The following is an 11,499-nucleotide window of genomic DNA, read 5'->3' on the forward strand; positions in this document are numbered from 1 at the left end:
CATCCGAGTGTGCTCAGTGGATGCTGAACTTCTTCAATTTATTCAAGAGCAGGAGAGTGATTCCACTGAAACTGTTTCAGAAGCTCCTGGGACATATGGCATCCGTATCCGCAGCTGCAGTCACCCCGCTTGGGTTGTTTCATATGAGACCGCTTCACAGCTGAGTCCCGAGATGGACATGGCAGCGCGGCACGCACCCGGTTGCAGTCACTCCGTCTTGCCGCCAAATCTTCAGCCCTCGTTCGGACCTTGCTTTTCTATGGGCAGGACTTCCCCTGGTGCAAGTGTCCAGGCATGTTGTTGTCTAAACACATGCCTCTGCCATTGGCTGGGGTGCCATGTGCAACGGGCATGCAGCATCTGGTACATCAACTGCCTCTAGTTGCTAGCAGTATGGCCTGCTCTGTGCCGCTTCAACTGCTGCTACACGACAAGCAAGTACTGGTCCGGACAGACAGCACTGTGGCCGTTGTGTACATAAACCATCAGGGTTGTCTACACTCCCATCACATGTCGCAACTCGCTCACCATCTCCTCCTTTGGAGTCAGAAGCATCTGAGGTCGCTTCGTGCTGTTCACATCCCGGGTGAGGTCAATCTTGCAGCAGACGAGCTCTCACGACAGCACGCACTTCTGGGGGAGTGGCGACTCCACCCCGAGACTGTCCAGCTGATCTGGAGACACTTTGGGGAGGCACAGGTAGACCTGTTCGCGTCCCAGAACACGTCCCATTGCCAGTTGTTTTATTCCCTGACTGAGGGGACCCTCAACATGGATGCACTGGCACACAGCTGGCCTCAGGGCCTTCACAAATATGCGTTTCCTCCAGTGAGCCTTCTCGCATAGACATTGTGCAAGGTCAGGGAAGAGGAGGAGTAAGTCTTTTTAGTTGCGCCATACTGTCCCAACCATACCTAGTTCCCAGAACTGATGCTCCTCGCAACAGTCCCTCCCTGACAGATTCCTCTGAGGATGGACCTGCTTTGGGGCACCCTAAGGCACCCTCGTCCAGATCTCTGGAAGCTCCATGTGTGATCGCTGGATGGGACGCAAGGTTTTAGGTGAACTCTTGTCTTTACTCTGCGCATGCGCTTTGCTGAGACTGTTGCTACTGCGTGTTTTGAGCTTGAGCTCCGTCGAGTTAATTCCTTATCATCTATTTTCTATCTTAAGATCAGTTTTATACACTATCATTTTCATTTCTATAACGTGTGATTATATCCCCTATAGCATTCTACAACAAAAGCAATCAGAGCGCCTTGTTATCCGTAGTTTTATTTTGATTTCCCGAGTCTGCTATTAGCTTATAGCCAGTTAGCATCGCCAGCGTGGTTGCTGCTAATCTCGCTTACGTTGCTAATACTCTATTACACACATTACCATTGTTTCACTGTTATTTGCCTAAATGGCGGAATTGTGTCTACCTCTGAGTGCAGGTGAGGACACGTTCAAGCTACATTCGGTGCAGCTGGAGCTGGAGGCCGTGGAGAAGCAGATCCGCGACCTGGTGGAGAAGCAGGCCCAGCTGAGAGAGCGGAGAGCCGCGCTGGAAACATCCCGGGCTGATGCTCACAAGTCCGGGGTAAGTATACTGCGCGCTTCTAACACTCCCACCACCTCTACTCCGTGTGTTTCTCTGCACAGGCCCTGTGCACCCAGGACGCGATCTTCCCAGGTGTCCTTCACTCCGGCGCCGGGACACCACGGACCTTGGGTGCACCAGCAGCGGAAGACGCGAGCCAGGCCCTGGGTGATGACCTCTCCCCCTCCGCCGCCTCCGGTCTTCGAGATCTCCACCCGGAACCGCTTCGCTCCCCTCCGCGAGACGGAACGCGACGCTGTGATCGTCGGAGACTCCATCGTCCGGCACGTCCGTGCTACGTTAGCTGAAGGTAAAGTGCACACTCACTGTTTCCCTGGTGCTCGTGTTCTCGATGTTTCTGCGCAGATACCCGTGATCCTGAAGGGCGACGAGAGCGTCGGCGCTGTCGTGCTGCACGCGGGGGTTAACGACACCAAGCTGCGGCAGACGGAGACACTGAAGAGGGACTTCAGGAGCCTGATCGAGACGGTACGCAGCACATCGCCCGCGATGACGATCATCGTGTCAGGACCACTTCCACGTATCGGCGAGGACACGAAGGTTCAGTAGACTTTTGCTTTAAACGAATGGTTATTGTCATGGTGTAAAGAACAGAAACTGCTCTTTGTTAATAATTGGAATCTTTTCTGGGAGCGTCCTAGGCTTTTCCGTGCTGATGGCCTGCACCCCAGCAGAGTCGGAGCGGAACTCCTGTCGGACAACATCTCCAGGACGCTACGCTCCATCTGACTAGTAAGCCAATTCTCAAATAACTGCTATAATGGCTTTTGCTCTACCCTCCTAAATGACAGAAGTACTTGCGTTGTCCAATCTATACAGACTGTATCTGTTCCCGAATAGTGAGGTCAACATATAAATTTAATGTAGGATCTAGAAAAATCTGATCGTGATTAAACCTGAAAATGCAAAATAAATGAACAAAAACAATTTCTAAAGCTTGGGCTCCTAAACATTAGATCACTGGCACCCAAAGCAGTTATTGTAAATGAAATGATCACAGATAATAGTTTTGATGTACTTTGTTTGACTGAAACCTGGCTTAAACCAAATGAATATTTTGGTCTAAATGAGTCTACTCCACCAAGCTACTGTTATAAACATGAACCCCGTCAGACTGGTCGTGGCGGTGGTGTCGCTACAATATATAGTGATATTCTCAATGTTACTCAGAAAACAGGATACAGGTTTAACTCATTTGAAATACTTCTACTTAATGTTACACTGTCAGATATGCAAAAGAAATCTCGGTCAACCTCACAGCAGTCGTTCATCCGAGTGTGCTCAGTGGATGCTGAACTTCTTCAATTTATTCAAGAGCAGGAGAGTGATTCCACTGAAACTGTTTCAGAAGCTCCTGGGACATATGGCATCCGTATCCGCAGCTGCAGTCACCCCGCTTGGGTTGTTTCATATGAGACCGCTTCACAGCTGAGTCCCGAGATGGACATGGCAGCGCGGCACGCACCCGGTTGCAGTCACTCCGTCTTGCCGCCAAATCTTCAGCCCTCGTTCGGACCTTGCTTTTCTATGGGCAGGACTTCCCCTGGTGCAAGTGTCCAGGCATGTTGTTGTCTAAACACATGCCTCTGCCATTAACTGGGGTGCCATGTGCAACGGGCATGCAGCATCTGGTACATCAACTGCCTCTAGTTGCTAGCAGTATGGCCTGCTCTGTGCCGCTTCAACTGCTGCTACACGACAAGCAAGTACTGGTCCGGACAGACAGCACTGTGGCCGTTGTGTACATAAACCATCAGGGTTGTCTACACTCCCATCACATGTCGCAACTCGCTCACCATCTCCTCCTTTGGAGTCAGAAGCATCTGAGGTCGCCGTGCTGTTCACATCCCGGGTGAGGTCAATCTTGCAGCAGACGAGCTCTCACGACAGCACGCACTTCTGGGGAGTGGCGACTCCACCCGAGACTGTCCAGCTGATCTGGAGACACTTTGGGGAGGCACAGGTAGACCTGTTCGCGTCCCAGAACACGTCCCATTGCCAGTTGTTTTATTCCCTGACTGAGGGGACCCTCAACATGGATGCACTGGCACACAGCTGGCCTCAGGGCCTTCACAAATATGCGTTTCCTCCAGTGAGCCTTCTCGCATAGACATTGTGCAAGGTCAGGGAAGAGGAGGAGTAAGTCTTTTTAGTTGCGCCATACTGTCCCAACCATACCTAGTTCCCAGAACTGATGCTCCTCGCAACAGTCCCTCCCTGACAGATTCCTCTGAGGATGGACCTGCTTTGGGGCACCCTAAGGCACCCTCGTCCAGATCTCTGGAAGCTCCATGTGTGATCGCTGGATGGGACGCAAAGGTTTTAGGTGAACTCTTGTCTTTACTCTGCGCATGCGCTTTGCTGAGACTGTTGCTACTGCGTGTTTTGAGCTTGAGCTCCGTCGAGTTAATTCCTTATCATCTATTTTCTATCTTAAGATCAGTTTTATACACTATCATTTTCATTTCTATAACGTGTGATTATATCCCCTATAGCATTCTACAACAAAAGCAATCAGAGCGCCTTGTTATCCGTAGTTTTATTTTGATTTCCCGAGTCTGCTATTAGCTTATAGCCAGTTAGCATCGCCAGCGTGGTTGCTGCTAATCTCGCTTACGTTGCTAATACTCTATTACACACATTACCATTGTTTCACTGTTATTTGCCTAAATGGCGGAATTGTGTCTACCTCTGAGTGCAGGTGAGGACACGTTCAAGCTACATTCGGTGCAGCTGGAGCTGGAGGCCGTGGAGAAGCAGATCCGCGACCTGGTGGAGAAGCAGGCCCAGCTGAGAGAGCGGAGAGCCGCGCTGGAAACATCCCGGGCTGATGCTCACAAGTCCGGGGTAAGTATACTGCGCGCTTCTAACACTCCCACCACCTCTACTCCGTGTGTTTCTCTGCACAGGCCCTGTGCACCCAGGACGCGATCTTCCCAGGTGTCCTTCACTCCGCGCCGGGACACCACGGACCTTGGGTGCACCAGCAGCGGAAGACGCGAGCCAGGCCCTGGGTGATGACCTCTCCCCTCCGCCGCCTCCGGTCTTGAGATCTCCACCGGAACCGCTTCGCTCCCCTCCGCGAGACGGAACGCGACGCTGTGATCGTCGGAGACTCCATCGTCCGGCACGTCCGTGCTACGTTAGCTGAAGGTAAAGTGCACACTCACTGTTTCCCTGGTGCTCGTGTTCTCGATGTTTCTGCGCAGATACCCGTGATCCTGAAGGGCGACGAGGCGTCGGCGCTGTCGTGCTGCAGCGGGGTTAACGACACCAAGCTGCGGCAGGCGGAGACACTGAAGAGGGACTTCAGGAGCCTGATCGAGGCGATGCGCAGCACATCGCCCGCGATGACGATCATCGTGTCAGGACCACTTCCCACGTATCGACGAGGACACGAAAGGTTCAGTAGACTTTTTGCTTTAAACGAATGGTTATTGTCATGGTGTAAAGAACAGAAACTGCTCTTTGTTAATAATTGGAATCTTTTCTGGGAGCGTCCTAGGCTTTTCCGTGCTGATGGCCTGCACCCCAGCAGAGTCGGAGCGGAACTCCTGTCGGACAACATCTCCAGGACGCCACGCTCCATCTGACTAGTAAGCCAATTCTCAAATAACTGCTATAATGGCTTTTGCTCTACCCTCCTAAATGACAGAAGTACTTGCGTTGTCCAATCTATACAGACTGTATCTGTTCCCCGAATAGTGAGGTCAACATATAAATTTAATGTAGGATCTAGAAAAATCTGATCGTGATTAAACCTGAAAATGCAAAATAAATGAACAAAAACAATTTCTAAAGCTTGGGCTCCTAAACATTAGATCACTGGCACCCAAAGCAGTTATTGTAAATGAAATGATCACAGATAATAGTTTTGATGTACTTTGTTTGACTGAAACCTGGCTTAAACCAAATGAATATTTTGGTCTAAATGAGTCTACTCCACCAAGCTACTGTTATAAACATGAACCCCGTCAGACTGGTCGTGGCGGTGGTGTCGCTACAATATATAGTGATATTCTCAATGTTACTCAGAAAACAGGATACAGGTTTAACTCATTTGAAATACTTCTACTTAATGTTACACTGTCAGATATGCAAAAGAAATCTCTCCTATCTCTTGCTCTGGCTACTGTGTATAGACCGCCAGGGCCATATACAGAATTCCTAAAAGAATTTGCAGATTTCCTCTCAGATCTATTGGTTAATGTTGATAAAGCGCTAATTGTCGGAGATTTTAACATTCACGTTGATAATACAAATGATGCGTTAGGACTTGCGTTTACTGAACTAATAAACTCTTTTGGAGTCAAGCAAAACGTCACCGGGCCCACTCATCGTTTCAATCATACGCTAGATTTAATTATATCGCATGGAATTGATCTTACTGATATAGATATCGTACCTCAAAGTGATGATGCTACTGATCATTTCCTTGTATCGTGCATGCTGCATATTACCGATATTAACTATATGGCTCCGCGTTATCGTCTGGGCAGAACTATTGTTCCAGCCACCAAAGACAGATTCACAAATAACCTGCCTGATTTATCTCAACTGCTCTGTGTACCCATAAATACACGTGAACTTGACGAAATGACTAGCAACATGGGCACTATCTTCTCTAATACATTAGAAGCTGTTGCCCCTCAATATGAAAAGGTTAGAGAAAACGTGCTGCGCCATGGTACAACAGTTATACCCATTCTCTCAAGAAAGAAACTCGTAATCTTGAGCGCAAATGGAGAAAAACTAACTTGGAAGTTTTTAGAATTGCGTGGAAAAACTGTATGTCCAGCTACAGACAGGCTCTAAAAGCTGCCAGGGCAGAGCATATCCACAAACTCATAGATAATAACCAAAACGATCCAAGGTTTTTATTTAGCACAGTGGCTAGATTAACAAATAAACAGACGCCACCCGATCTAAATATTCCCTCACAGTTTAATAGTAATGACTTATGAATTTCTTCACTGATAAAATAGATAACATTAGAAATACAATAACAAATGTAGGTTCTGCACCGTCTAGTACTTCAGTTTCATTCACAGCTCCCAAAGAAAAACTTCAGGGCCGGGGTCTCAGAATAACGTGAGAGTTATCCAGGCCAAATTCCAGGCACGATTCGTCGGCAATTAATTTTTCATGTAGGGCCAGGTGGGTTTGGACAGCTTTTTTTCCTTAAATGAAATCATCATTTAAAAACTGCATTTTGTATTTACTTGCATTATCTTTGTGTAATATTAAAATTTGTTTGATGATCTGAATCTTTTAAGTGTGACAAATATGCAAAAAAAACAGGAAGGGGGCAAAAAACTTTTCACGACACATTATATATATACACAGTGCCCTCCACAAATATTGTCACCCTTGGTAAATATGAGCAAAGGTGGCTGTGAAAATAAATCTGCATTGTTTATCCTTTTGATCTTTCATTCCAAAAATTCTAACCTATCATTGAAGTAAAACAATTGAAAGTGGGGGATCTCATTGTGAAAAAAATGCTTTCTCTAGTTCATATTGGCCACAATTATTGGCACCCAATTATTGCAATGTCCTTTTCCCAAGATAGCAGCCCTGAGTTTTCTCTTGTAATGCCTGAAGAGTTTGGAGAACACCTGATAAGAGATCAGAGACCATTCCATCATGCAGAATCTCTCCAGATCCTTCAGATTCACAGCTCCATGTTGGTGCTTCTCCTCTTTGGGTCACCTCAATCATTTTCTATAGGGTTAAGTTCAGAGGACTGGGACAGCCATGGCAAAAGCTTCATTTTGTGCTCAGTGACCCATTTTTGTGTTGATTTTGATGTTTGTTTTGGATTACTGTCTTGATGGAAGATCCAACCACAACCCATTATAAGATTTCTAACAGAGGCAGTCAGCTTTAGATTTTTTTAATCTGTTGATATTTGAGAGAATCTATGATGCCATGCATCTGAACAAGCAACCTGATCTCACAGAATTCCGTGTAATGACCATGGACTTAATTAACCCCGAATCTGTGGTGGCATCACGGAATCGCCGAAAATTCCGTGATGGGGTCACAGAAGGCATCAGCCGTGGTCCAAGCACGGATTCACTGGTTCAACACCAGCGCTGCATCGGACCACGTAAAAAGAGTGACTCCGATGCAGTTATATTTTGTATATAAATGTATACTTTCACTGGAGTACCTGACCCCACCCCTACTCTAAACCTACCCAGTTCTGAACAATAATGATGACGATAAATTTCCCTTTATCGCGTCGGCATATTGATGCTAAGGGTTTCCTATTTAAAGTGTTGAACCAGTGAATCCGTGCGTGGAGCACGGCTGATGCCTGTCGCTGACTTACATTGGTATCACTTCTGTGAGCCCATCACGGAATTTTCGGCGATTCCGTGATACCACCACAGATTCGGGGGTTAATTAAGTCTGTGGTCATTACACGGAATTCTGTGAGATCATGTTGTTTTTAATGTACTTTATATTGCAGTAGGCCTACACATGGTTATATTTTAAATATTTATAATTGTAATATTTGGAAAAGTACAATATTTTGAAAAACATTTTTAACATTTACAATGTACAAACCTTTGTCAAATATTATTAACCATTGCAATATTTAAAATATGTTGTTTAATATGGGTTATGCTACTTTGGTTGATTAGGCTGTTGTTCAGTATGATACATTAATTGTTATAAGCTAGGTGTTTATAAATTTGTTCAAGCTTGATGCCTTTATTTTCTAATATATATTTCTGAAATTTCTACAAGGATTTCAACATCATATCTGAAAAAACAAACAAACAAACAAACAAAAAACTTTTATTTGTGTTTAAATTCAAACAACACAGACTAAACCTGATTGGTTCCAGAGCCATTGAACGGCTCTGATTGGTTCGTATGATAATGAGCTAGCAGCAGAGAGCTTAGTAAATCAGATATGATGTGCGTGCAAATGTCCCTTGAATGCGCTCTTTAGGGCGCTTGGAGGAAATCATGCAATTCATATGGATTACTTTGGCGATGTTTTTTTGCAATTAACTTTTTGAAACGTAAACATCTTTGATGAATCTTTTCATTGGAGGAACATAAATCTCTCAGATTTCATTAAAATATTTCCACTTTTCTTTCATAGATGAACGAAAGTCTTAGATGGTTTGGAGCATCTTAAGGGTGAGTGATGACATAATTCAAATTGTTTTGGGGGAACTATGAAATTAATTAGAAAACATAGCGGTATGTTCTTATTTTTACCAGCTTCTGCAAGCGTGTATGGCGTCTGGCTGTTGGAACCTCACTGTGACTTCAGGTAAGATTTGTATTTAATTAACGTTATTTGTCTGTACCAGTCGTGTTTTTGACAAATGCATTGGCAGAAAAAAATTAACTAAATAAAATTATTCATTATAACATTTACAACATTAACAGTTTTTATTTGCAACATGGTGTATTTATTTCTGATTTCCTGAACAATTTGGCTTCATTGTAATGAGGTTAATGATCTTTGAAAAAACATGATTGTGAACATACAGTTACTTTGTCTTGAGCTGATCACCCAACTGTGGTAGTGTTGGTAGATTGGTGTTTATATTTGTTCAAGCTTGACAACCTTATCGACTTTATTTTCTAATATATATTTCTCATTATAGATAAGAACAAAGATTAAATTGTAAGAAGGGCTGCTTGTAAGAGCATATCTGAAACTGCTGAGGCTGGGAAGGTTTTTGACTATATTTCTGACCAGGTACATTGTTCTGTCATTCTTAAATAGAAAACAAATCACCAATCATCATTTGCCTTTTTTTGTGCGTGTGAGAAATATTAACATTTGTTGTTTTTCAGATCAGCTGCTATAGACTACAAACTGAAATCTGAGTGCACAGACAAGCAAAGGAATAGTAAGTATATTTTAATATCGTATCACCTCTGTTATAGAGATTTTTGAATCAGGCCTAATGGAGGATGATTCGATCAATCTTGGAAGAAAAATGTTAGCAGTGTGTCCATTCCAGGTGGCTAATTTGTGCTTCCTTTCAGTCATTCATGTAAAAATCCATTATCTAATTTTGTTTCTGTTTTGTTTTTTTCTAAAGCTGCAAGGCACTTGTGCAAAATATTGTATCCCAGGACAACTAGGCTGTGCCCAGGTCTCCGGAACCTGCGACGATGCTCAGCTCCATCTGCCCTCCGTCTGCGCCTTCGGATCCACCAGCTCTGTCTCCATCAGTCGGCCCCCAGATGTCGGCAGCCACACCATCTACATCTTGGCTCCTCCCTCCCTCGACTCCGCCGTGTGTTGTCAGCACTGGGATTCTCTGGGTCTGTGCCATATGTCAAACTCCATCTAAGCTGCCAGGGCATCATCGTCATCCTCCCATCACCATCCCTTCACCACATCCTGCCATCATCCCGCACCTTTGCCTCTCACCATTCCTACACCATCTCCTCGTCCACCTCCAAAACCCCCTCCATCCCTCCCTATTCTGTTGCTTGAACTTTATCATCTTCAGTCTGCACACACATCTATTCACTTCTGCACTTAGTTGTTCTGTAAATTTTTGTTGTTTTTTTTCTTCAGAAAATTGCATTGAAATTTTTATTTATTCATTGATGTAAAATTCTTAACTTTTCAGTAATACAGATATAACTGAAATGTTCTACAAATGGATAAGATATCTTTTCCATAGCATTTGTCTTTTTTTTAAATTTATTATAATGTTTTTTTGTATAATGTTTTAAAATGTACTTGTGTAGTAATACAAATATACTATAAACATTTGAAGTACATTTTTAATACATTTAATAGTATGTTTTTTGTTTTTCACCAAAGTATATATGCTGCTGCTGTACTTTATTTAATGTACTTATGAATGTATGAATTTGAATAATGTACTTATGAATACTGTATGAATATCTGTAATGTACATAATATGTAATACATTAAAGTTTTCTAGATATCAAAGTGTACGTCTGTGTATATACTGAAAAATATAATACTAATTAATATAATATACTAGTAGTGTAATGCTAATGCATTTCTAATGAGCTGAAATACAATTGAAATGTACTTGAAGCAAATTAAAACTATGCTTCAAATATATTCTACCTGTAGTTCATGAAGTATTAAAAGTACATTTTAAATGTATTTTAAGAAATACACTTAAATTGCACTAAATATACTTAAAGTGGTTCCAATTTAACACAATTTCAATATATTAAATATATTACAAATAGATTAAAATTGAACTTAAATATATCTTGAAATACACTTAATATACTTAAAGTTGTTTCAAAATAATACATTTAATATGCACTAGTATAATATAAATATATTAAGTGTGTCTGAAAAAGCACAATTTAAATATATTTATTTTTCATCTGGGCCAACTCACTAAGTCCGCCCCTGTCCCTAACCTCTTTAAGTCAGCAATTAGTGTGTGATTGAATATAACTTGTTCCAAAATCTGCACCCACAGAACTCAGCAGAAAGATCTGTAGAAGTGGAACACTAATCCTTTTATATTTGACTGAATTTCATTACCCCACCTCCTGTTTCATGTCATGCATACCAAGCCTAACAAACTATGGGAATACCATATTACTTCTGTGTCAATGAAAAATGTTAAAACAACATTTAAAACAAAATTAATTTGAAATTGAAAAGTAAACTCCTTGTAGCAGTGTTTTACCATACTCTTGTGATTTTGGCTTTGCTGCTTTGGTCAAGCAGGGATGTCCCAGGCTAACGTTAACTGTTAATGTTGATTTCTCACACTCACGCGGGGTTTTCTCTCAGTTCGCGCTGTGAGGCTCACGAAGCGAATCCATCACCGATTCACATTCAACTCTTTCATTTTTTTTTTGCGAGTACAAACAGTAGCTTAAAATTTGAACGTTTAAAACTAGCA

At 43.2% G+C, this 11,499-nt stretch overlaps 1 protein-coding gene and 1 long non-coding RNA gene across 2 annotated transcripts; both read left to right on the plus strand.

Annotated features, from left to right (window-relative positions):
* Nucleotides 1–1,405: 1,405 nt before the first annotated feature.
* On the plus strand, nucleotides 1,406–2,265 carry LOC131552572 (uncharacterized). The gene is made up of 2 exons (XM_058796431.1): nucleotides 1,406–2,071; nucleotides 2,245–2,265. Exons 1-2 carry the CDS (start codon nucleotides 1,406–1,408, stop codon nucleotides 2,257–2,259), a joined length of 681 nt encoding a protein of 226 aa, XP_058652414.1. The 3' UTR covers nucleotides 2,260–2,265.
* Nucleotides 2,266–2,274: 9 nt separating this feature from the next.
* LOC131552264 (uncharacterized) lies at nucleotides 2,275–9,824 on the plus strand. The gene is made up of 6 exons (XR_009273934.1): nucleotides 2,275–2,335; nucleotides 8,727–8,764; nucleotides 8,849–8,900; nucleotides 9,241–9,335; nucleotides 9,434–9,489; nucleotides 9,685–9,824. It is a non-coding gene; the product is annotated as an uncharacterized LOC131552264 (long non-coding RNA).
* The last annotated feature ends 1,675 nt before the right edge of the window (nucleotides 9,825–11,499 follow it).

This window comes from Onychostoma macrolepis, chromosome 13 (assembly GCF_012432095.1).
Source record: "Onychostoma macrolepis isolate SWU-2019 chromosome 13, ASM1243209v1, whole genome shotgun sequence".
In the NCBI taxonomy this organism is placed as follows: Eukaryota; Metazoa; Chordata; class Actinopteri; order Cypriniformes; family Cyprinidae; genus Onychostoma; species Onychostoma macrolepis.

What these genes read in the sequence shown, in the direction of transcription:
- LOC131552572 (XM_058796431.1), top strand. Translation starts at nt 1,406, where the DNA reads ATGGCGGAATTGTGTCTACCTCTGAGTGCAGGTGAGGACACGTTCAAG.